The 27,754-nt window shown below is 42.0% G+C and overlaps 1 protein-coding gene across 1 annotated transcript in view; it reads right to left on the bottom strand.

Annotated features, from left to right (window-relative positions):
* Positions 1-27,754, bottom strand: part of LOC309558730 (dynein axonemal heavy chain 11-like) — a gene marked incomplete at both ends in the record, with an annotated part of 1,130,439 nt that overhangs the window by 1,061,992 nt on the left and 40,693 nt on the right. Inside the window, 5 exons of the mRNA XM_082261779.1 lie at positions 231-398; positions 3,237-3,470; positions 5,432-5,643; positions 9,693-9,792; positions 14,575-14,764. Coding sequence (XP_082117905.1) covers positions 231-398; positions 3,237-3,470; positions 5,432-5,643; positions 9,693-9,792; positions 14,575-14,764 — 904 coding nt within the window. The remainder of the gene's footprint in view (positions 1-230; positions 399-3,236; positions 3,471-5,431; positions 5,644-9,692; positions 9,793-14,574; positions 14,765-27,754) is intronic.

The following is a 27,754-nucleotide window of genomic DNA, read 5'->3' as shown; positions in this document are numbered from 1 at the left end:
ATGACATAGTTGAACAAAAACTAAATTCCTTTAGCAGATAAAACAGATTCCATATACTGTATGTATTTCAGCTATGTATTTAATCAATTGCTGGAGTTCAGCTTTGAGTCACAAATTACCATTTTGACTTCCCCTCTTCATAACAAGCAGAAAGAGTACCATATTTCACCATTATTGATTGTATAGCTATACTATATACTTACAGTACTTACTTATTACTATATACTTACAGTATCTGTGTAATCCAGAGGGTCATGTTTGCTTTCCTGCAACAGCCTCCATATTTCATTAGACTCTTCACTCATAATATGCACTTCTTCACTGAGAATTTTACCACGGAATCCACCAATCTCAACGTTCTCTAACTTCAGGAAATCTATTGCTGCGATGAAGAGTTCCTTAAAGACATAAAGAAAGAGTGAGAAACTGAACCATAGGTTGTAGCAGTTGAAGATATGCCAGACCTGATAAAAAACATAGGGCTTATTAGCTTAAATAATTTTGGTCACAGGTTATTGGTAAGTCTGCACAGCTTTTGGAAATTGCTAAAAAGGTCATATTCACTGGAGCATGATAAGAAAATTTTTTAGTATTGTTGACTTTCATGTTGGGTTCTTAACTCCATTCCAGAAGGATGTTGTATTAAGATAGTTTACGTATATGTTTGTGTGTATTTCTTTGCATGCAGATATCGTTAGGTTAGGGTCCTATCATTAGGTTAACTTGCCCCTATATGAGAGCTACTCGAGTGTACCATACTGGCAAGAAATCTAATGACTGGCAAGAAGGTAGGGTGGATGAAAAGACCAAAATATAGACATAACTAAAGATAGTAAGACAAACCATAGATATAAAGCAGACCTGAATTCTAGGAACTGTGCCTAAAAATTGCAAGCAAAGGGTAAAGGACTGATCACCAGTAATGTTTGTGCCTTGTTCTGCATTGTGTTTTTGTGTAGAGGTGGCCATCTTGTTAAAGGAAGAGGGCATTGTTTACTCATCAGAGCGGGCTCCCTGGTGACTATTTATCTGATGGCAGGTATGGGAACGAACAAGAAGTAAAAATAAGAAGCCCACAAAGCACAGATCCACAGAAAGAATGAAGCAGAAGTAGGGAGATTCTTGCAGTGCAGATTTTTCTCCAGCAAACAGTACAATAGTTACATCACCAAGTCTGACTTCTGGGGCAAGCAATCACAGGTGGCAGTGCTTTCGATGATCTCGCACTGCAAATATACAGCTATGTGCACCCATACCTTAAAGTGCACTGTTTTTTTTTTGGGGGGGGGGGGTAAAATTTTACAGGTGCTGTTTTCTTTTCAGGGGGAATTAAAGATAAAAAGTATCATTTGTCAGGTATTGCTTAGACACAATTAACATTTTAAGATGTTCCCCATAAGGGACATTTTCTGTGTACTGGGCTTAATCTGCCAATAGACTTTGATAGCAAATCGATTTTTATCCATTATCCCAACTCTCTCAGGCACCAGGAATGGATGGAGAAATACAAATGTTTGGAATACCAGCAGTGGAGGCAGCTGCTGCTGTGGTTGCCTATCATTTCCCTCTAAAGCAGTCCACTAACTAATGGGCTAATAATTGCCCTATAGACATGAGAATGTTGCTTTATCTGGCAAAAATGGCAACTGCTATGGGTAGTTGTATTGACAAGCTACTCTACAGATGCTTACAGATCCACAAAACGTAATGTCAAGGAAAACCATTGCACAAAAAGTGGGTGTTCAGGCAATTGTTCTCACTGACCCCTGTTTTATAGAATCTGCAGTCATTTGGATGCTGTACTGACTGGCTGACCAATTCCACATAACTTACACAGCCATGAAAATCCGCCACACTTACAATAATTACAAAAAAATGTCCTGGTGCTCTATCATCTCTAGCTGATGTCTGTGGTTTAATAGATGTGCTAAGCATCATTAGCACAGTTAGAAATGCCTCCATTTTCATAAATGAATATTCAATGGGTGTGAAAGCCTCTATATGAATATGCAGCAGATGCACAATGTCAGCCTGGGGTTTAGAGATAGCTTTCTGATAACCATGCTAATAACTAGTACCAGCTCAGCCAGGGGATTCACTGAATATATTATTACATGTATAACTGACTGCAAAAACACTAACAATTAGTCCCTGATATTTCTCATATTCTGCTAGCATTATGCTGTAATTCAATACTCATCATTATTGTTATGGAATAATGGCATTAATGCATCTCTTACCATAAAATTGAGCCTCGTGGCTGAAAATATGTGAAAGAAGAAGTTGTGTTTCTCATAACAATCAGCTATTCATTTTTATAAATCTAGGTAAAATTGAAAAGTGAAAGAGAGAAGCTGATTGGTCATTTTTATTTCACTTACTTTAAGACATGATGGTCAAGGTATTAGAGATCCAGGACAATATAAAACCACAAGGTGACTTTTTGCTAATATCCTCCTTATTTCAAAATAAGGGAATACTTTGCCCCAACATGCTTAAGCTTTTTCATATGATATATTAACATGCCCTCAAAGAACTTACAGTCTAAGGTCCCTGTCATATAAGAGCCCATTATCCTACCAGCATGCACAACGCAGGTAGACTGTGTCCTGGCTGGGATTCCAAATGAGGACCTCAGTGCTGCAAGGCAAAAGTGCTAACCACTGAGCTACTGCCCACATATTAAAGTCAGGATGCTGCAGGAAGGCAAATGGGCCGTAAGCAGGGGTCTGCAATAAGTAGTTTTTTACTGTTATTGCTACTGAGTTTTTTAAGACTTTTGATTTTAAATGGCGGGGGGGGGTACTAATACGGTTTGTTTGTTCCTTAGCCTAGTGTTCACTTTTCAACAACAGATCTCTAGACTTAACTGGCATCCAATATAGACAAGTGGGCTGAATTGTGTGGAATTAATTGCATTTTAATGAGAATGTATATTATTTTTGATTATTGTCGCATTGAAGGTCTGGAGTATTTCAAGGTTAGCCCAAGCAAAAGTGATTTTTTACTTTTTAGTGGACTCTGTTGTGTTAAATTACTAACTAGCTCTAACTGACTCCAATTGTGAGATTACCCAGCAATAGTTTGTGTCTTAGAATTTGGTGCTACCAAGCCCTATAGTGATACAATGTTTGCTATAACTAAAATTACACCCATGCCCAGAAATATTTCATGCCTGCATGTTTTCTTATGTTTCCTCAGTTATTTTGTCTCATACAATATATTTAATATCTTACCTCAATATACAGCAGCCTTTTGAGCACACTGTCAAATCGGAAGAATATCAGGCTTGATGGGAAATCCCAGATTTTAATTCTTTCATAATTTCTTGCTGCAAGGGCCACTTTCTCCACATATAGTGAATATTTTTTCTTGAAACATTGAAACATCTGAACAACCATCTGGACTCTTTCTAATCCTTCCTCCAACTCCATTTTAAAGATTTCTTCAGAAATTAGGAAGTTCTTAGACTTTTGAAACAGTTCCAAAAATGTTTAGAATAATGAACAATACAAAAACACACACTGCATGCACACGGGCATATTAAAACAATCCCATCTATGCTGGATCTAATCCAGTGCTGCAAAAAGTGCTCTGTTTTATACATATTTATGTGCATATATGCATTTATTGCGTTTAGAAGCATATGCACATGATTTTATTCTAGTGGCTAGAATATTCATTAGTTCTAGCCACTAGAATGAAATTACATAAATAATTGTGTGCTTATGAGCATATGTGTGTACATTATGCTGGTATGCTTCTCTCTAAATGTAGGTGTGGGACATTTCTTTATGCCTCTGAAAGCTGCTCTAAAATAAGAAACTAAAAGCCACAATGTGCACGAACTCCTTGGTTAATATAGAGCGGCCTTCAGAGGCATTAAAAAAAAAATGTTTCTAAAAGTGGCGTGCGCATAAGGCCTAACACTGAAAACTCAGGAGGGGCACCTGGGGGCACTGAATCAACCTAACATAGATATAAAGAAGTCTTACCCACGTTTTGTGCAATTCTGTGCCTGTAATCCTAAATATTGACGTTTGCTGTCCTACACATACACATCTGTATCACATACAACTTTTTTCACATATTAGACCTGGTCAGCAGCATGTCATAAAAAATATGAAATAATTTAATACTTCTCTACAGTACTGTGTCCTTCTACATATTTAACCCTACTGGGACATTTTATTAAAACCAGAAATAAATTAAAAAGCAAAGCATTTATGCTGTCAAAAAACAAGATAAATAACAGTTGAAACCCGTAAGTTACTATTATAGCCTTATACCATTCATTGATCTAAATCGGCTCATTGAGAGATCACTTTAAATCTTTGGGAGAGAGTGTTGTAAATTGTGGAAAGATGGTCAGTAAATCACTGACAGAAACAGGTGCGGCAGCATCGAAATCTCCAAGCCATTTTTCTAGCTTGCGGTCTATTTAAACATTCAATTCAATACAGTCTGCCGGTTTTAGCATTAGGGAGGTTCAATATCCATTTTTAGGACACACATTGAGATAAGAAAATTGCAAGCACTGAAACGGTTTATAAGGAGATGCTCAAATTGAGGGGTAACTACTTTTCTATAAAATTGTGCCTCTTAAGGCAACAAAACCTGCTTCTAATATTTTACTAAAAAACACACTCATTAAAACTTTTTTCCAAACATTCCCACATATACCCACACCTCAGTACAAAGATGTCTCTGCATGGTGTAGGTCGTAGTCTTTGGTCATCATAGCATTAGTTAATGCCATCTTGCTAATACCATGCCTCTATCCACAGAATTAAGCCAGCTTTTAGCTGTAACTTTTCTTTTGTTTGTCAAAAAACAAAAGGAAGAATATGATTGACTGTTATACGCAGAGCCTTTCCTTTTCATTTTTTCCATTCCTAAAAATAAACACTTTATAACTTTGCATCTTGGCTTCAGAGTTTCCGTTTTTTATTATGCTGCAGTAGTGCAGTCTTACCTCTCAAAGATGCATATGTGTCTTGTTATTATGCGGTATACTTGCATTCTCAGAACATTATAGAATGACTTTGGACCCCCATGGAGTCCTTTCCTGCATGGGCCCAGTGCCAAAGACAGACATTCGGTGGGCTGCTGATAGAGTGCAAATCTGTCAATTAACAGACCTTTTAGCTTTTTTCCATAATGTCTTGGCAGCATGTTTGTTACTTGACAGCTTTATGAGAGCCTTTAATCAGCACTCTGTTGTGGCAGGAGGTAGGTAGTCTGTTGTTATACAACCTCTGGTCTGGGGACGCTTTTAAACAATGGATAAGATCAACCATCTCTGAGAGATAAGACAACACTGCTGAAAAAACTAAATAGTAGAGATTCAGAATATTACAAACAGTACTGTTTAAAAATAAGGCTCAAAATTCTTAATCATAAAGAGTCATAAAGAGCAAAGTGTTTTTACCCGGTCAATAAGAAGGTTGCAGAACTCTTGCAAAAGTACAATGATGCGTTGAGGGGTACAGTAATAGAGGGAATTGGTCCATATTAGAAATATGGTATGGAATAGTGGCAAGAAGAAATCCTCAATGTCTGGGAAGTTTGATTCCTCCAAGTGGGCAATGTAAAACTTTAAAGGCTTAAGATACAGTTCAATCTCTTGTGCTTCGGTAAAAGCTGCAGAAAAACAAAATATACAATCAGAGATTTTACTTATTAAATTGTTATTCTAGCCAAAAATGGTATTTTGTAGAATCTCAAAATTAAATTGTCCACTAGCTTCCTTTACATCTTGGTGACTCCAGTGATGAATCTATCTGCTGCAACCCGCTGCGCCTGCATCTTGAACTTTGTAACAAGCAGAGTAAAATGCTCTTGTAGAAGTAGTGGCACAGGGGTAGACATAAGAGCTCAACCATGGATGTAATGCCAATACCACAAGGAGTAACAAAGGTCGGTGGGTGATTCAACTAATCATGAATGATGATAGAGTAAAAGACAAGATGATAGCAACCAATCAGATCCCAGCGAATGTATTGAATATAAAAGTTATCTGTTGGGGTGATCTCCTTCTATACAACCACTGCAGCTAAATTAGTTATAATGTATTTTCCTGATGGTTTGTAAGGAGGTTTGAAGTATGTAAGAGCCAATACATTATTTTACGTTGTTGCAGGATACTGCAGTATTTATGATAGATTTTTGGACAATCTTTACTATTTAGGGGCAGGGAGGACAGAAACACAGGACCCGGCAGTGCTGACTTAGTTTTAAGTGGTGCAAATTTCTGGACTGTCATCTCATTTCTGGTTGCACTACTGAGAGCAGCAGTAGGCACTGTGGAGGTGGCAGCACTGTTATCATTCACTCCCAGAAGTGTGAATTTTCATGCACAATTGTGGTTACGATATCTTTACTTAGAGCTCTCAAACTGCTTCAGGAAACAGTGCATCTGTAAGTACTCTTAATATAAACTACTTACCTAAGTAGCATTGTCAGCAGGGCTGCTGTTAGAAACCATGGGGCCCCGTACAGCCATCCTGATGAGGCACCCCCAACCCCTCCTCCATCCCCCAAGGTGCAGGGGAACAGCGGCACTGACTTTATCCATCTATGCCCCAAAAATCAGGACCTGCTGGAGCATTGACAGAGCAATGCTTGAGGGCTGCGTTTAAACAGGTAAGTCCGCTATAATGTGCTATTGTGCAGTGCAAACTAACACAAATCTGCAGGGGGCCCAATTTTTTTTTTTTTATATGACTTTACTACCATTTTAAAGCTGAGCAAATATTGTCTAAATATGAAAGTCATGTGCATTCTTTCATAAATCTTAGTTTGCTTTGTGTACTTCTTCCAGGTCTGTGCAGTAATCCAGTATGAAACTTTATCTCTGAGCAGGAGCTTCCTGTAATAAAGACTGGTCTCTGCTGCTCTCTCTTCTTGTTCAGGGTGACTGGTCTTGTCTCTGCCCCTTCCTGTAGTTTTCTGCAGGAAGCCTGTAGGGGGTGGGCCTGCTGGGCTCCTCCCACAGCTCTGCTCTCTGCTCAGGTGATGTACAGTACAGTGCTGATATCGCTATTTTTACAATATAATGCCTGGATTTGTCAAGGCATTTTGCCACACAAAGTGGATGTATATCCTTTGTGGTTATTAAGGAATATTTTTAAACAAAAGTTTTTGTGCCCAGAGTTCAGTTTCTAATACTGAGAAAGCTGGCATGGACAGGGGGTGTCCCTACATTTGCTGCCATCTATATATTTATTATGACACATTCCTTTTGGACTGAAGATGCTTTATTGCACATCCATACAGTAAAAATCACACCTGACCATGAATGTAGCACAACACTTACTTGTGAAAACACACAAGGGAACAAAGGAGTCCGTTAGTTTTTTTTTGTGTGCGGATCCTCACTTGGGACCTACATAAAAAATTGGCTTATGCAGCACACCATGTAAGTAATTGATGTGTGTCAGGCTGTATCTACTCATTCGTTTCCTATGAGTCCTTGATGAGCTTCTACGTTGGAACGTGTGCAGCATAATTGGGCTTTTATATAGCTTTATCATAGAGCCTAATTAATCCACCATTATGACATGTACCTTATAAACATATATGCTGTAATATGAACCTGATATGAACCTGTTTGCATTAGGTTTTTATATTTCATGTGTAGCACCCTCCTAGGTAGGTGCTAGGAAAAAGCATCTATTGCTCCTGCTGCTTATCAGGGAGGGCTGAGCTATTAGTTTGCCTGTCACATGTTTCCAGGTGTGATTCACTGGGTCTGAGGGAGTGTCCTCACTGCATCCAATCAGGGAGCTTGTTGGACAGTGGAGGAAACCCAGCCAGTGACACATCAGGTTTTATGACAGTCCCAGTGGGAGGGCATTCCTGCAAGGCATCCTGGGATTGATCATAAATACTGAGGGGACATGTGACAGGGTGTCTTTGGTGGGAAGCAGAGTCCCAGGAGGAGGTGGACGGCTGTCTTTCCTCCTGCAGTTTGAGAGGAAAGTGGTCTTAAGCAGTCGGCCTAGTGAACCGGGTGTGGAGCTGAGCTGCAGATGCTCCAGAGTGCTCACAGTGGAGCTGCTGGCAGAGTCTCTTGGGAAAAACTGTGTCCGTGAGTACCAGGAGGTTTGCCAAAGGGTCTGGCCCAGCAAGGGGGACCACTCCAGTGAAGCCAGGGGATCAAGGAGTTAGCTCACACAGAGAATATTACAGATAGACGTATAGATACCTATAGATAACCATAAAGAATAGGGACAAGGGGGTGCCAGGAAGGGCCCTGAAGAGTGTTCTGCAGTACAGTCAAGTTTATCTCGATAGTTCATTAATTACTTCTTCACCGCTACTGACAAGGTGAAGCAGGGGCCTTGCCGCATTCAGAAATATTCAGTCATCCCAGCAGATTGTGCATAGTTATATAAGTTGGAGTATCCCACTCATTCCCTTCTCCTACCCAAGTTCTCAATAAGAACACAAAAACCAAAGCTACTGGACTGTTTCCTGACTGAGCTAAAACACTTGGGAAAATGTTGAACTGTCATGCTGTTGCTAATGGTAACCCAGGGGAACCCATAACCAGCAGCTCCCAAGGGAGTAGTGCTACACATGATTGAGAATAAACACTTTATGAGCACTAGTTTTTTGTCAGTCCGTATATAATACCTATTTAGTCATTAACCACTTGAAGACCAGGCCTTTTTCTGACATTTGTTGCTTACAAGTTAAAATCAGTATTTTTTGCTAGACAATTACTTAGAACCCCTAAACATTATATATATATATATATATATATATATATATATATATATATATATATATATATATTTTTTTTTTTTTTTAGCTTTTAGCAGAGGCCCTAGAAAGTAAAATGGTGGTTGTTGAAATTTTTTATGTCACACTGTTTTTGCGCAGCCTTTTTTAAACACAGTTTTTTTGGAAAAAATACACTTTAATAAAAAAAAAAAAACATTACATATACCCCAATTTTTTTGTACAATATAAAATATGATGTTATGCTGAGTAAATAGAAATCTAACATGTTATGCTTTAAAATTACGTGTGCTTGTGGAAGGGCACCAAACTATAGTCCTAAAAAATCAACATAGTCAAAGCTTTAAAGCTTTCTACAGGTTAATAGTTTAGGATTACAGAGGAGGTCTAATGCTAGAATTATTGCTCTCGCTAAGACGTTTGCGCAGATACCTTACAAGTGGTGTGATCACCGTTTACATATGTGGGCATGACCTACGTATGGATTTACAACTGCGCACGAGCATGCTGCTTCCAAAAGTGAACTCACTGTGAATCTGCCGCTTGGATCACTCTTATGCAAAAGCTGACCACTTAACTAAAAATAAAATACTAGGGTTGTGGCATCTAGCTGAAGCCATAACCCCGGTATTTAATGTCAAACTAAAGACGTATATTTGCAGTTAGGTGGTCGGCAAGTTTAAATGTTGACTAGTATTTATGGTAACAATATAAAGAAAAATTAAAGAAAGCCTGTAAGTATTGCTTGTACAAACTGACCATGTGAGTTAAACCAAATGTATTAAAAAAAAAAAAAAAAAAAAAAAAAACTTCTGTTCCACACACAAGTGTGGAGGGGCTCTAACTGTTCAGCCATTAGAAGCTAGAGAAATGCTTATGCACTAAAAGCTGCAGTTTTACTTTAGTGTATACTATGAATTTGGTGACTCCAAACATTGTGCTACCTTCATCCACTCTATTGATCAAATCCATGAAACCAGTGTAATAGCTGCTCCTCTTTTCTTGCAGTTTATCAATCACTTTTTGGAATTCTGTAGTCTGCAACTGTAGAACAAAGAGATAAAATATAAATTTCAGTACATGGGTGTAACCCATCTTTAATGAAACAATATAATAGTAGGGACTTCTGTTGAAAAAACTAAGAGCAATGAAGAGCAATCAATCATATAGCATACCTTTAATTATTTAGTGTGCTTAGACCAAATTACACATTATATGAATGGTAGCAATGCAAGGGAAGTGTTTCTCTACAGAGCATTGGCATTTTATTCAATGAGACAAACTATTCAGAGCATCCAATCAGAAATCATAGTTCTGCTATTTAACTACAGAAATAAAAAAAAAGTGTAAAACCTCTAAATCAAAGTATACTACCAAAAGTCCATTACAAGTAAAGGAGGTGAAAAAAGTTTAAAAAGCAAAAGTGTTGAAGAAGCTACGCACAATGCTTCCCAAACAATTGTATGTGTCTTTCCAGGTGAAACACTCAACCACTTCCTAGAGGTAAGTTAAGCTAGTTATACACTAGTAGTAGAAGTAGTAGAATTGAGTTAGTAATCTTTCGTTTTAAAAACATTGGTTCAATTTTCAGATTGTTAGCAAGGTCAAATTAATGTTCTTTTTTGACTACAGTGACAGTGAGAAGTTTTGAAGGAACCAGAAGGAAATTTTTTTCAGGAAATTACATTCATTCTAAAATCGAATGTTAAAAGCAACCAAAGTTTTGAAGTACTTTCAAATGAGATTCGCCAAAGTCATTAAATGTACTGAGAATTTTCGTACAAATAATACTATGAATATTCATACGAAAGTTTGTTCTGAAATCTACTAGTGTATGGCCAGCTTTAGGCCTCATTCAGACAGATAATGAAAACGGGAGGTTCAGCCATGTTTTTTTACACCTCCTTAATGCCTAGCTTTACTTCGATCCCACGGCAAATTTAACTCAGCTTGTCAAGTTGACAGGCAGCACTGCCTGTCAAACTTGCCTATTGAAGTCAATGGGTCTGCCCCACAACCATGAGTTTGGCTTGCCGTTGCAGCATAATATTTCCATTCAAAATCGTTGTACACTAATATAAAGGGAGTCAAGAAACAGACGTTCAGGAAGAGTTGGCAGTATCACAACCTGAATGTCTAGAATGCTACTATTCTACCACCCTTTGAAAAGTGATCCAGCACAGATCACTTTTCAGGGCATGCAACCATCGGAACTTAGCCTAAAACTCACCAGTAGGGATGATCGAACTTTTGAAAAGTTCGGTTCGGCCAGAACATCCGAACTTCCCGAAAGTTCGGCCCGGATTTCAGAACCCCATTGAAATCAATGGGACCCGAACTTCGGTAATCAAAAAACACCATTTTTAAGCCCTAAAACCCAATAAATGCCCCTAAAAAGTCCCTAGGGTTCTGGGTCATGCCCCATTAACTATTAATCACACAAAAATAAAGTTCTTAAAAATTGTCATTTTTGATAAAAAAAGCCAATTATTGAAAAAAAAAAAAAAAGAGAGAGATTTTTTGATTTTGACTTTGGATTTAGTATCTGGGGGTCTAAAAAGTGTACATGTGAAGTTTCAGCTCTGTAGCATGTCCAGAACCATGAAAAAAAAAAAAGATAATTTTTCAGTAGAACAGGGATGTGGGACCCTCCTTTTACACCTATATGATCTTTTTTTCTGGTTCTGGACATGCTACAGAGCTGAAACTTCACAGGTACGCCTTTTAGACCCCCCAGACACAAAATCACACACAAAAAAGTTCTTAAAAATTGTCATTTTTGATAAAAAAGCCAATTATTGAAAAATTAAAAAAAAAAAAGGGATTTTTTGATTTTTACTTTGGATTTCGTATCTGGGGGGTCTAAAAGTGTACATGTGAAGTTTCAGCTCTGTAGCATGTCCAGAACCATAAAAAAAAAGATTGTTTGTATTAGAACACTTTCAGCTCAGGGGGTTGGCTTCTCTTCTCGGTTTTCACACCTTGCCGGTTTCAAAGCAGGCATTTTTTTGGGTTCTTTGCAGTCAGGAAAAACATCTGAACTTGTTTATAGTGGTACTGTGCACAAGTTCTGATGTTTTGCCTGCCTCCAAAAACCCCCAAAAAATGCCAGCAAAAACACACCTGGGCATTTTTTTTTTGACGCTAGCGTTTTTTTTGGCATTTTTTGGGGTTCTTTTGAGGCAGGCAAAACATCTGAACTTGTGTATAGTGGTATATATACACACATAATTATATGTATATAGACACCTAGCCATATATAGGTGTGATAGTAGCAGAAATATATTACTGTAAATGATTTCATTAGCGCAAGCATATATTTCTGCTACTATCACACCTATATATGTCTAGGGGTATATATACAGACATATATGTGTATATATACCCCCTATACACATATTCAGATGTCATGTCTGACATCAAACATGTCCTCAAAAAAGCACTGGCAGTGGCAGCCCCTGCAGCATGAAAAATGCTTGGCTGGTGAGAAGCCATATTCCTGTCCCGAAGCAACTCAGAGAAATGATCATTTCTCTATAGCGGTCACCCTGCTATGGAAGGGTTTTGTCACCCTTCCATAGCAGTCACTGTCAGTTAACCCTACACTACACTACGGTCCCTTTACACTTAACACTTTCCCTACAGAAACTAAATTTTTGAAGCTAACTTAAGTGTAAAGGAGCACTCTAACTACACTAGATATCCCTTTCCTCACACTAAAAATAGCTAAATGACACTTTGTAACACATTAGAACAGAACAGCATTCCACTCTCTTCCATGTCCCGTACAAGAATGCTAGGAATTTGGCGGGGGCGATCTTATATACTGGGGGGCGTATTCACTAATGATTGGTCTAGGGACCCCCTAGTCACTCCAATCACATTCCTAGCATTCTCCTGCCCCCTCAATTGTCTTTTGCTAATGGTTCTGGTCCAATCACGGGCTTTTAAAGCCCATTTCCTGAAGCATTGCATTTTGGTCGGTTCTGGTTGCAGAATTCCGAACTTTTTGGGCAAAAAGTTCTAAATTCGGCCGAACCTCGAACACCCAATGTTTGGGCCGAACCGATGGTGGACCCGAACCGTTCGATCATCCCTACTCACCAGAAGAAAATACCTGTTTTTAAAGAAGATCTAAATAGCACAAAGGTGTAACACATTTCTCCAATCTGGCACTGATTGCCATAAATCTTCATAATCAAATAGATTCCTATTTGATAAATCTGTGACATGAGGGGGCGCGGTCTCCTGATGATGTCATCGGGGGCCACGCCCCTAATGGCTATATAATAAGCTGCAGAGACCGGAGACCGGCATAATCACCGGAGACGTCGTCGGAGGAGGACCGGAGGAAGAAGAAGAGCCGACAGAAAAAGAGCAGAAGACCGGAGAGGAGAAGAAAAGAAGAGAGGACAGCAGAAGGGCGGACAGCAAAAGAGCAGAAGACCCCGGAGAGGAGAAGACAAGAAGAGCGGACAGCAAGAGAGCAGAAGACCGGAGAGGAGAAGACAAGAAGAGCCGGATGAAGATTTTTAATAAACTTTCCAAAACGTCTCCTGTCGTTATTTTCATACACTGCCTTTTATGTGGTGAATGAGTAGGGGTACAGTGTACCCCATACCCATTCACATAGGGAGGGGGTCCGGGATCTGGGGGACCCCCTTGTTAAAGGGGGCTTCCAGATTCCGATGAGCCCCCTGCCCGCAGACCCCCACAACCACCGGCCAGGGTTGTGGGGATGAGGCCCTTGTCCTCATCAACATGGGGGCAAGGTGCTTTGAGGTGGGGGGTGCAGAGCTCCCCCTGCCCCAAAGCACCAACACCCACCCATGTTGAGGGCATGTGGCCTGGTGTGGTCCAGGGGGGTGGGGCCGCTCGCTCGCCCCCCCCCTTTCCTGGCCTGCCGGGCTGCATGCTCGGATAAGGGTTTGGTATGGATTTTGGGGGGGACCCAAAAACGGCGTGGGGCTACCCTCAAATTCCATACCGGACCCGAAGGGCCTGGTTTGGAACCTGGGGGGACCCCCACGCAGCTTTTTTCCCATTTTTGGCGTGGAGTTCCCCCTCAAGATTCTCACAGTGCAGGTCGCGCCGCAAGTCGGATCCGACTTGCGGTGCGACTTCCATTCAAATCAATAGGCTCCCATAGGGAACCATTGATTTTGAATGGAGGCAGAAAAACGCTGCTAAAAGCAACGTGGCCAAATGTGCAATAACGCAAATGGAAAAAGCTACTGAAAGCACATTTAACAGCTGCTTTTTCCCGGCGTCAGAAATAGCTTTGCAGGACGTTTTTTCTAACGTCCCATGTACATGGAGCCTAACAGGAAGGTATGGCTAAAGCTTGTTTGGCCATACTTCTCATGTGGGTCATATTTCTGACCAGCAACTGGTTGAGCCTCCCAGCTCAAGGCCAGTGAGCGCTGGAGGGGCAGAGCAGAGAGTGATGATTGACAGTCAGTGCAGTTGCTCCAGAGCTTAGTGTATGAGCAGAAGCTCTGCTGACTTCCATCATCCAATCATATGCAAGCACAAATGCTGTTTTTTCATTTTTTTCTTTTCTTGCATTTGATTGGGTATTCTTTGCAAACTGAAGCTTTTCTTGTTTACTAAGTCCTGGAGCAACTGCACTTGCAGAGTACAAGTCTATTTGCCTTTAGTATATAAACCCCATTGTGAGAAAAAATGACAGATCCTGCACTGAAAAACAGCAGTGTTAAAAAAAATTGCACCAGAAGCTACTGATCAACATAGTTGAAACCTAGAACAAGTATGTGAGTAATTGAGAGAAGAGCACTGTTTCATTTTACACTGTTTGGTTTCTACCTGGTAATGAACACTAAGCAAGTTTTCTTTCTGCATTGTCCAAAACTCCAGCTCATCTGATGGGCCTGGATGTTCACCTTGTAGGATCTTCTGTGCAGAGTCTCGATTTAGAATATCAGTTATCTGATGAGTCCACTGGATTATCATTGTCTCTATGTAGTGAAGAGTGATTCTTTCATTGCGTGTCATGCTGATATGGGAATAAGAAAATAACTTAATATGGTGCTATTTATTTCATTGAGCATTTATACCCACAAAACAACTAAAAGCAAAAAACACCTTATTCTCCCCAGCCAAAGATGTTCTTTTGGCAAAGGATCCAATTTGTGTGTTTTTTTTTTTTACCAATCTAATATTGTCTGGTGGTTGCATTTATTTTGATCCATTCCTGTTTTGATGAATAAATGAACCCCTGACAGTTTTCCCCATCTATATCATATGATGTATATTTTAAATCTTCACAAAATGATGGGAAATCCCTTTTTTGTATGACTGATGTGAAGATGCAATGTATATGTAAAGCGCTGCGTAAATTGACAGCGCTATATAAGAACCTGAAATAAATAAATAAAATAAATATACAGATGGCACAAAAAGTTGTCCCTATTGGAATATTTCATTTCACCTCCTCTTCTGGTGAGAGCTGTAGAATTTTGGATTCTCTTTCATTTTCTGTCCCTGTGACAATGGTCACCGGCACAAACACAGAGAGAAAATCTTTCCAGTAGGGTCACAGACAGCAATAAAAAGCCTAAGGGACATTTTAACCTTTCTCTCCAAAACTAACAAAAGAAGTTTTGGTGTTAGCAACAATTTCAATAAAATGTAATGACATTTCTAGTCCAGTTGTGACCTGCAACTGAAACTAAAGATGCCCTCTATATCAATTTTCACTTTTCAGCTTAGGCTACATGCATACACCACACATCTTTTGGTGTTGTCTCCAGCAAAATTCACCTTCCATAGAGAGTGATATTAATGCTCTAAAAATGCACTGCATGAAAAAACGCACAGGTGTCAGTGTAGCTCAATCTATTTTTCTCAAACATGAAGTCTAAATAAAAACATTTTACCTATATTGACATACAGACCACATAGCCCCAAGTAAAGGGTACAGGACATTCAACAAAATGTTGGTAAAATGAAACCACTTCATTCTGTAATTTTATTGCTTGACCATAAATTAATTGTAAAGATGCACAGACTTTTATGGATAAAGAGACATCAAAGGAAATATTTTCTGCATTTCGCAAAAAAGTGTTTAATTATAAGAATATGGGTACAGGCCCGCCAAAAGTAGAACCCACTCACTCTAACAAACAACAAGGGATTCTTGGTCATAAATAGATAATTTAGCAAAATCCTAGAGCACTGAAATCCAATGACAATAGCATGTTGGGGTATCTAGAGACTAAAGCAGGTTTCCTATGTAACTAGTGGTAGGTAAAATTTAACGGGTGTTATGTTTTTACTAAGACCTCCTACATAGCAGAGGTTACACAGATTGCAGTATGTTAGAATCCCAGGTCATGGTTCTCAGGGTTGCCCTACTGGCACGATAAAGGCATGCCAGGTAGACATATGATACATAGAGAAGCAGATTGGGACAGGGGGTAGACAAAGATCAGGCCAATGTCATTATCAGGTTAGCAGGCAGTTCAGATGAACATAATAGGATATAATGTCCATAGTCATACCATCATATGTATAATTAGTATGTTACCCTTAGACGGTAGGTGTTCCTTTTACCACAATCACCGGGACCTCAATAAATAAAAATGAGGTGCAGGTGGAATCCTTCTATCCCCACAAAGAAGGTGAAATCCTTCTATCCCCACAAATCCCTCACCTTCCCCTCTGTCCCTCGCCTTTTTTTCTAGCTCATTGTATTTGTTTATATACAGTAGTTTGGTTTGGTTTAGGTTTGCTTCACTGTCATGTTTCTTTTTCAATTTTGCTTGGCTTATGGCCTCCTGGTGTTGAATAGGTGTTGTTTGTATTATTAAGCTTCATTGTAATCATATTCAGTCTGATTTCAGTTCCATAAGTTCGGCTACACTAAACTGGTCATTACTACTGCCGCTGGATACCTGCACCCACTATCCCTTACGCTATCCTCCTCTTTTGGACTAAAACAATAGACCTCACATGTCTAAACACTTAATTAGAAAACCCTTGACTTTGTATTATCTCACCCCTGCACTCCTTGCAACCTTTCCAACACTCCTTTTCCTGAGAGTTCCGTATCAGCACACTTGGGTGAGGCCCCGCCCACCCCCTACGTGATCAAGAAATATCTATTTAATTTTCAGCTCACCTCAGCCTTTTTACCTCTTATGGTCAGGACAAGTGGCATCTCCCTTCCTAGCTGGTCTAATTGCTGGCTGTTCATCCATATCTGGCCTGCTGCTGGACACAGTCCCTGCTTTTTCTGCTAACAGCACTTCTGACAGGGAGCCCCACTGCTGGTCCTCAGGGTGGCATCATGTTGTGTTTAACCACTTGCCGACCGCCCCATGCAGATTTACTGTGGCAGGGTGTCTCAGCTGTGCATAATCACGTAGATCTACGTGATTATGTACACGTGGTTTTGGCAGCGTGCGCGCCAATTTTTTGTTGGGAATGTTTTATAGCAGAAAGTAGAAAATATTGGTGTTTTTTCAAAACTGATGCTCTTTTTCTGTTTATAGCGCAAAAACAAAAAACCGCAGAGGTAATCAAATAACACCAAAAGAAAGCTCTATTTGTGTGGAAAAAAGGACACTAATTGTATTTGGGTACAGCGTTGCATGGCCGCGGAAGTGTCAGTTAAAACAACACAGTGCCGAATCGCAAAAAATGGCCTGGTCATTAAGGGGGTAAAACCTTCCGGGGCTGAAGTGGTTAAAAAGCCAGATTGTGGGGTGCTGGGGTGGCTTGCTGTGGCTCTCTTGCGGCCACTGTTGGAAGGCTGATCCCTTCTATGGCAGCTACCCACTGGTGCCTCGGGTGGCTGCTGATGGATGGCTGGGTCCGTTCAGTGGCAGCGGCTTGTTGGGGCACTGTAGTGGCTGGCAGATCGCTGTGTCTGCTGCTAGGGACGAGCCGCACTCGATCCCTGCTCTTTTCTGTACTTCCAGGATTGAGATGCGGGCCAGCATGGAGTGCACGCTGGAGGTCTCTGCTCTGGGCATATGCAGAGCATACCTCCCAATCGTCCCGGATTCTGCGGGACTGTCCCGAGACTGCAAGTAAGTCCCAGGGTCCCGCAGATCTGTGCTGGTGTCCCAGAATAAGTTTGGGCACTAGGCTGCAGTCAGTGAAATTTTCCACAACGAATGCAATGTATGCTCTCACACACTGCACCTAGGGATGATTTCTGTCAGCAGGGGCACCAACTGCTTCTTTCCCATGCCTTAATCTTTTTTGCAGCCATATGTTGCTAGGACCGCTGACGTTTTGCAGGCAGGCAAAACTCCACCTCCAAGTTCCGCCCCCCCCCCCCCAGTTCCGACTCCTACTTCCTAGCTCCCAGTGGCTCCTGGCAGGTAAGGTAATGGCACACAGGGCCGGGACAAGATGGAGTGGTAGTAGTGCAGTGCAGAGCAGCAAAAGTGTTTTTTTGGGAGGAGTGTGGTCTGCCTTGGTCAGTCACACCACCAGAATTGATATCTCAACCTTTGCAGCTGCGCCTGTCTCTGCTTTCTGCCTGGCTCCTGTTACAGGAGCTAACATACAGATCCTCTCAAAGTCCGGGAACTGCAGGCATCTCTCTGGGGGTGGGTTGCGGGGGCAGGGCGATGAAGTAGTCTAAACCACCAGGAGCCCCAGAGAGTGGAAATCTCCCATGCTGCTGAAGTCTATGAATTTAGTGAGGAGGGAGGGGGGAGTTCTGTACACTTTGAGAGACTAAGGTGGGGGGAAAGAGGGACTGATTGTGCCATGCAATGTGCAATGTGATCTGTGCCTTCCATGTAATGTGCAATGCGATCTGTGCCTTCCATGTAATGTGCAATGCGATCTGTGCCTTCCATGTAACGTGCATTGCTGTCTGTTTCTTCCATGTAACGTGCATTGAGGTCTGTGCCTTCCATGTAATGTGCCATGCTGTGACATGCTGTATCTGGTGGCAGGCAATGGTGGCAAGTGATATGCTCAGGGCTCCCAGTGATTCTGCATTATGATGAGTTCAGTTATTTAATTTTATTTATTTTATTTATAGAAATGTAGCAGGATTTCCAGGCATTGGGCCTGATGTGGGTCTGCCATTGTTACCGGTAACACTTCCAACACATTTAAGTTGAAAACCCAAGTATGAGAGCTGAGACAATGACCATTCCGGCATCTTTGGTTGTTTTGTTTATTTTGTAATGGGGATGGGAGAAGGGAATGAGTGGGATACTCCTCTGGCTCAACTAGGTTTAACTGGGACACTTTGTAGAAAAATGCCTGTTAGCGCTGTCCTGACGCCAGCTGTATGCCGACCAACACTCCCTGGCGCTTGAAAATACTGTTTTGCTGAAATGTGCTGAAACTTCGACTTTAACTCCTTGGTTAACTCAGAAGATCCAGGACTATAGTAACACTTGACTCTTGGCACTCTGTCTAGCTCAAAAGTCCTGCAAATGGCTCCCTCCAGCCCTTCACTGACTGTGGTAGCTCCTTGTAACTGCTTGTGCTGCTGCAACCCTAATACTGTACACTGCACACTGTACACTTGACTCTTCAGGGCCCAACCGCTGGCGCCCCCTCTACACTTTCAGGGCCCTCTAACTAGGCATCCCCTCTGACACTTCAGGGTCCTCTCACTAGGCAACCCCTTGACACTAGCTCACTCTTGGATCCCTGGGACCTTCACCGGAGTGGTCCCCTCTACACCAGGCAGACCCTCAGGGGCAATTCACAGTACTCACGAACTTGGAATGCTTTCCTGGAACTGAACCCCTCTATCTCCACTGGTCCTCGGCACATTGGATCTTCTCTGCAGATCAGCTCAGCTCTCTCTGTACTCTCAGGCAACCACCCGAGACACCCGATCCTTCTGACAGGAGGAGAGACAGCCGTACTCTCCCTCCTGGGACTCTGCTTCCCACCAAAGACACTGCGTCATGCGTTCCCCTTAAACTTATACCCACTCCCAGAATCCTCTGCAGCAGAATCTGCCTTCTGGGGTAGATACAGGCCTGAATGGGCCTCTGATTGGGTTTCCTCCACTGCCCAATGAGAATCCTCTAATGGAGCCAGTGGGGAGACTCCCCTCTTAGCAGCCACACCTGGGAGACATGACAGCCCAGCTGAAAATCATGGCCCTGCTGTTAGGCAGACAAGGCCCACTATACTTTGCCTAGCACCTACCTTGTAGGGTGCTACAGAAATAATGCGTTTCAATCATCCTGACACCATATGAACTATGGTGTCGTGATAATTAAAGCGCTAAAAGCAGCCATTGCCCCAACAAATCACACACGGCCAACACCCCCCACGGAACTGGTCACCGGTGTCAAAAAGGCTGATGTACACTATATTCTACATTACATACTTCTGACCTAAGTATTCATTGTCTTAACAGAAGCTGATTTGGCCACGCCCATTTTTTTGCAGAGGCTTACGTAGCATGCCGCAGGTCTTTACCTCAGTCAAGTGTCCCTCATTCTTAAGTTCAAAAGTTGGGAGGTATGGCAGAGCCACCCTATCAATCAGTGGAGGGGGAGGTGAAGCCAGGCTTAAGGGAGCCAAATTTTATGATGCTTCTGCCTAAGAAGCATCTACTGCTACTGCTGTGCACTGTGTATGCTCTGTGCAGTCTGCCTGTGCCTGCTGTGCTCCTCCCCCCAGGTATTACTTGCAACTGCAAGGTTTAATCCTGTATGTTGCCTGCTGTATTTGTTTGACTTTTTCTCATGCTGGTTCTTCGTTTTTATTACAGCAGGACCAACATGCCTACCCCCTCTAAAGATCAGCGCTCACAAAGAAGGTAGGGGAGATGTCAATGGATGCATTTCTAATGACCCCGATATTTCCCGTCTAATTCCTCATGCCTGTCTGTGCTATCCCAGCTCCTTAGGTCTCTGTTATGGTTCTTCTCGGCGATAAGAAGAAAAAAGCCCGGGAAGGAATAGGAGACATTCAACCTCATGTGAAGACCAACGCTCCCGCAGAAGGACAGATGCTTCTCATTCCCATTCTGCCTCGAGGTGTTAGCTCTCTGCGTCACGATACCGCAGAGACTCACATCATCAGCAGCCCAGACCAGGAGGATAGTGGGCTTTCCCTAAAAGGGCCATGCCAAGCAAGACAGCTTGTGAGGATTGCTTCAAAGAAGCAACCAAAGACCAAGAACCTGATAAAAAGGAAATGGTGTCACTGATGAAGCAGGCGTTTGAAGAAACACTAAAGACAGTTGCATCACAGACGCAGGCTTCAGCTGCTCCAGTTCCATCTACCTCACGCTCCTTATCACCTCAAGTGCCTCCAGCCACTCAGGTGAATCCAGAGGCACAGGGTCCTTTGGCTTCAAATGCAGCTTTTTCTGAAGAGGAGGATTACCAGTATGATGGTTTTGACTTCACCCTAGTCCAACCTTTTGTAAAGGAAGTTAGGCTCACGTGTGCGTTTCACGTGTTTCACTTGAAAGGTAAAACATACCCCATTAAGGAATTCCATATGTGCTCATCCGAATATGTAGTCTATTGTCTATCATGTTCATGTGGCTTCTCCTATGTCGGTCGGACCATAAGGACATTACAAAAATGGTTCGGCGAGCATCGCTGTTTTATCACTGAGGGCAAAGAAATATACAGTGTGCCCAGACACTTCTTGGAACATCACGCCAAGTCCACTGAAGGCTTGAGGGTCTGGGTTATTGAGGCCATGTCCAGAGATCTCCCCCAGGCCGAGCGTTTTCGGAAGCTGTGCCAGAGGGAGACCTACTGGATTTATTCTTTGGATGTTTTGTCTCCGGGGGGGCTTAATGAGGAGCTGGAAGTAAATACACTGTTATAGCTGTCAAATTCACTTTTTTTATATAGTCATTTTGAATGTTTCTTCCTGGTTCACCTATATCCCATATACAGATAGTGGAGACTTTATTAACATGTATCTGTACTTGTAACTGCAAGTCCATATAGCTTATATTCATATACCCCACACGCATATAGTGCTGTTTATCCATTTATTCATTATTGGTTGCATAAAATCCATATTTGTCATCTATACAATATCATGTTTCCCTTGATTTAATGTGCGCCCTCTGCTGGTCATTCTTATATACATACTACACGTATACATATACATATTTGCACTATTTTAAATAGTCCTTTATATATTCATTGTCTGCCCTCTCATTTATTATTATTTTTCTTCTTCCCCCCCCCCCCATTGTTTTGTATGTGCCTTACTGGCATCTGTAGTTCCACTGGCCCCCCTTCATTCTTTTGTGTTCTTTTGTCTTTTTTGTGCCACTTAACTGACATTCTTTCATATTTTCAATAATTCCATTTCACTGTACCATTCCCCTCAGTATGTATTTTTTTCACATATAATTTTATTTAGTATTATTTAGTATCTATATTTATTCATCGCCTTTTACCTATGCCTTTTATGTATAAATCTACATTCCGAGCTGCTGCTGTCCCAGTTCCCGCCCATGGTCCTGCCTATGACCTTGCCCCCAGTGGTATATAAAGACACGGCCATGTGTCTGAGTTATTGGCATTAAGAAGGAGCCAGTCGACGCTCTGAAACGCATACCCCCCCATTTGACATCACTTCCTGGCATTTGTGTTCCACGCTGGTCCCGGCTGCACGGCCGTCCTTCCTGGTTCTTTCTCCTGCGGCCCCCCTCTGCTGGTCGGTTGGGATCTTCACCATCAGGCTGCACATTGGACCACCCCTGGGACCACCTGTCACTGGATTCCTTGCCACATCCTATGATGAGCCTGGTTTATTTTAATGCTAGTAAGTGCATTTTTATCCTTTGGCAATAAAAGTATTTTTTTTTCTGCACTTAGAGGTGCCTTCTGTTTGTTTTCTTTCGCTCCACCTGTGTTCCAGCCGTTTCTTCTGTCTATGTCTGACGTCCAAACCGGCAATTCCTGTATAATACATGCTGATCCCTGTCTTCTTTGATGTAGGTGGAGTACAACCTTCTTTTTTAAATAAATGATTTGATATACATACACCATGAGAGTGTTTCTTCCTCTCCCTCTCTATATGGCAACACTGGAGCTTTGAATAGGTTATTTATATACATATTGAATGGATGAAAGCAGCGGTTTGAAATCATTCCTGTGACCTCAAGTACGACATCTCGGATTTTCCCATATGCCCAATTTGACTCCCTGTAAAAGGGATCAATTAAGTCTGGTGAGTGTATAGTGCATTTGCATGCTGGTGGAGAGGAACCTTTCCTATACTCCTATACTCACTGAGGATGCTAGTCACGCGTAGGATTATATATGGACTTCACAATCTTTATGTATTTTTTATAATTTAAATGAAGATGTATTTATTTATTTGTCTATTCACTATTGTTTATTCACTATGGTGATATGCATTTTATGATGTAAGAGCGCGGTTTCTTTGTTTCTTTTTACGGTATATGTGTTTTTTACACTTTAAAACCTGCAGCTCTTTATTGTACTTTATTTGTTTTTTGGTTATTGATTTACGCAGGTTTAGAACCTATTGGGTTCCTATATTTTCTCATTAGCCTCTATTTCTAAGGCCATAGAGGGCCTGGATTCAGAAATCGGAAATGGCGGTGGAGAATGATCTAGCCCTAGCCTCATTCGCCAGTTTGAAGCTAACAGCTCCTTTTATGGCTGAGGCATCTATTGATCTGTTTAGGATGTTGGCCAAAGTTATGCTAAATGCAGTAACTGCCAGAAGAGCCCTATGGCTGAGACCCTGGGTGGCTGACCTAGCATCCAAACAGGAATGGTGTAAGATACCATTTGAGGGAAAATCCATTTTTGGAAACAAGTTAGACACAACTATTGCTAAGGCAACTGGTGGAAAATCAGGGTTTATTCCACAGCATCAAAGGTTGCTTCGCTGGAGAGGTGCAGCTTTTAGAAATTCAACAAGAACCAGAGGCAGAAACGCTAAGTCTTACAGGCCAGGAAGGGAATGTCGGCAATGGCCGAACTCTTTTTGACTATCTACCAACTTACATTTGTCATGTAGGGGCCAGGTTATTCAAGCTTTGTCAAGTGTGGGCACAAAATATAAAGGAACCTTGGGTGATTTCTACCATCAGGTACAGTCACAGCTGGAAGTTCCTCAAACATCCTCGCAGAATTTTTGTCTCAACGAAGATGCCTTCATCAAAGAAAAAACAGGATGTCTTTTGGGAGCACATAGAAACCCTCCTGAAAACAGGGGGCGATAATCGCCGTCCCCCAGCAAGAGGGTTTTTCTGGAATCTGCTCGCCTCTGTTCTTGGTGCAGAAAAAGTTAGGGGCTGGGAAGCCAGGGATAACCCTCAGGGGTCTCAAAAGGTTCATCAAGAAGGATCTATTCAAGATGTAATCGCTGAAAACTATCCTGAAGGTCATTCAGCCAGGAGATTGTCTTCTGTCAGTGGACCTCAAGAATGCTTATTTCCAGGTGCCAGTTGCTCCGATCTGTCAGAGGTTTCTATGGTTCGCAGGGGGAAAGCTCCACTTCCAGTTTGTATACCTGCCCTTTGGGCTGACCACATCTCCTAGAGTATTCACAAAGATCTTTGTGGCCCTGGTGGCATACCTGAGGTAGCAGGGCATCCGAATAGATCATTATTTGGACGACATTCTTCCCCTAAATCAAGACAAGGACACACTCCTGGCACACCGGAAGATAACCATGTTGACAATGGAAAGCTTTGGTTGGCTGATCAATAAAGAGAAAAGTCACCTTGTGTCCACTCAGTCTCTGGTGTACCTAGGTGCAAAAGTAGATACTCTAATGGTGTCATTACAGGAAGACAAGATGTCCTGCATCCTAAATACGATGTCAGCAGCTCGAAAGAAGTTGTACCTGCCACTTCTCCGTATGATGACCTCAACCATTCCGATGAACAAATGGGCACAATGGATCTCATGCCCTTTCAAACTGGTCTCCTAGAACAATGGAGGAACAATGGAGGTCGGAGGACCTTGGGCAGAAAATCCAAATCACATCCCGGATGAGGTCATAACATCAGGCAGAAGAGTATCTGAGCTAGCAGCCTTGGCATTTGAAGAATGCTTCCTCTCTTTCTTTCCAGATAGAGTGGTGCTTAGGTCGATGCTGGGATTTGTACCAAATGCTCCCAATGTTCCTCTCAGGGAATTCCCAAGAACCAAATCCGCTTGATGTCGGCCATTCATTGAAGGCCTATTTGGACGCTACGGCCGATCTCAGAACACCAAACCATCTCTTCATCATCCCTAATGGTCCTCGTCCTCGAAAGGGCCTGAGGGATTCTGGTAGAGTGATCGCCTCAAGGCTATCTCTTTGGCTTACAGAGCAAGGGGTTTGTCTGTGCGTGAGGGTGTCACAGTGCATTCCACTATAGGGGTCTCAACCTCCTGGGCAGCAGCGGGACAAGTTTCTCTGGAAACTATATGCAAGGCAGCCACATGGACTTTTATGCATACCTTTATGATGCCTTATTGTATAGAGCCTGTGGCTCTGACTACTGTGAATTTTGACAGGAGTGTTTTGGCTTTTGCTTCCAGTAAAAATTTAATTGTCAAGCATTACCCTCCCGTGTGTGGCTAGTTAATTCCCAGCTGTGCTGAAATGGAGCTGTTAGGAAAACGGAAAATTGTTTTACAAATACTTACTTTAATTTTCCTTTCCTGAAGGGGCTCCATGGCAGCACAATTCCCACCCAGTTACCCCCAGTACGAGTTATGCAACACTGAGGTTGAGGTTGTAGATATGTTCTGATCACCTCTCCCAGCTGTGCTGCCCGTGGAGCCCATCAGGAAAGGAAAATTATGGTAAAAGTATTTGTAATTCAATTTTCCATTTTCCTTTCTCTGATCACAACCTCATGAGCATTTAGGCTTTTCCTGTCTTCAACCTCCTATTCCTCCATCCTTTAAACAATTATCAATAGAAACCTTTGCTATTTCTTTTGTCTGTTTTGCAAGGGACTACCTCTATGGCAAAATCTCACCCTTGTCCTGCTCCAACCTGGCAACATCTGTCTATATCAGTTCACTATTATCCTCCCTGGACACACTCACTTGCCTTACTACACACAGAATTAAGCCCTATCAGCTACAACCTTGCCAAACAGAAGACACCAGAATTCTCAAAAGATATAGTTGCGCTCTTGAGCAATTGTGGTGTAAAACTGAAAATATAGTTCCTGCTTCCACACTGCCAAACAAATCTATTTGATTGCTCTCATTAACACCCTCCAATCAATTCCTTGTCAACATTTTTTCTACAATTTAGGCTGGGCTCACACTTATTCAATTGCAGACATCGCATGTGATTCCCACTGCATTGCTGTGCACATCACATGCAATGCCTGTGCAATGCAAACAATGCAGTTTGTATGGCTGAAATCGCATTCAGACCAAAAAGGTGCTATGGGTTTTTTGTCCGCACTGGAATCGGATCGCATGGGTGTTCATACCCATGTGATCCGATTCCCTCCGATTCTACAGTTCGCACTGCATTCTGCAAACCGTTCTGCAAATTAACTTTATATTGACACCCTCAGCAGTTTACAGAGCGCAGCGTGAACTGCCTGCAAGTATAATGCGGTGCGGGAACCCACACAGGAATCACTGTGGTTCTCAGCCTAACCCAGCCTAACTTTCTGTTTCATTCTCCACTGCCTTTACCTGCTAATTCACTCTTTTCAGGAGACTGGCAATCATTTAGAATACAGATTGAAGCAATTTGTGATGAGATCTCCACTTTCCAGTTATCTCCACCTAACATGCCATGTCCAACTCCACATTCAATACTTTCCTCTTTAACCACTTTACCACCGGAGGATTTTGCTGTCTTCTGTCTTGCGATTCGGCGCTGTGCGACTTCAACTGACAATTGCGCGGGCGTGCGACGCCGTACCCAAACAAAATTTACGTCCTTTTTTTCCCACAAACAGAGCTTTCTTTTGGTGGTATTTGATCACCTGTGCGATTTTTACTTTTTGCGCTATAAACAAAAAAAGAGCGTTTATTTTGAAAAAATAACAATATTTTTAACATTTTTTTATATGAAATTCCCCCCAAAAAAGATGTAAAAACCAATTTTTTAAAAAATTTTTGGCCAATTTGTTTTCTGCTACCTATGTTTGGTAAAAAAAAATCACAATAAGCGTATTTTGATTGGTTTGCGCAAAAGTTATTGCGTTTACTAACAAAGGGAAAGATTTCTGTCATTTTTGGTGTTTTTTTTTTTAACGCGTAATGGCGGCGATCTGCGATTTTTTTTGTGGGACTGCGACATTGCGGCGGACAGATCGGACCCTTGAATGACATTTTTGACACTTTTGGGGGTACCAGTGACATTACTGCAGTAATCAGTGCTATATATATGCACTGTTACTGTAAAAATGACACTGGCAGGGAAGGGGTTAATTTTATTGGAGAGGGAGGGGTTAATGTATGCCTGGTGCTTACTGACGTGTGTGGGGGGAGGTGACTGAGTGAGTTATGGACAGATCGGATGTCCAGCTATGCTGAACAGTCCGATCTGTCACTCCCTGTCACTATGGATCTCCACACTAGATCCCCGGCGATCGGGGCAGAGCAGCTCCTCCCCTGGCCCGACTCCCGCTGTGAATGAAAACAGCGGGAGCGAGCCTCCGGCAGCGCGCAAGCGCCGCCCAGAAGGGGGAGTGTCTGACGACGTTAATACTACGTCGTCAGACGATAACGAACCACTTTGCCGCAGTAGTACTACCGTACTCGGTCGGCAAGTGGTTAAAAATCCTGTTACCATAAAGAAGGTTGTAAACTCTTTTGTAATGCCCACCTAATCCTCTAGCTCACATCCTCAATTGCTCTATCTCTACTGGTATCTTCCCCAACCCTCTAAAATATGCACTGGTCACCTCCAACTGGATCCCACAACCTAAACAACCTAGATCCCATCTCCTTGCTCCCATTTATCTCCAAACTCTTAAAACGATTAATCTACAACTAAATGAGCAACCACCTCCATGATAACAGCCTTCTTGACCCCTTTTAGTCTAGATTTTGCCTGCAAA

Source organism: Pelophylax lessonae (assembly GCF_965119305.1).
Source record: "Pelophylax lessonae genome assembly, chromosome: 6".
Taxonomy (NCBI): Eukaryota; Metazoa; Chordata; class Amphibia; order Anura; family Ranidae; genus Pelophylax; species Pelophylax lessonae.
This window is presented reverse-complemented; position numbering and strand designations above follow the sequence as displayed.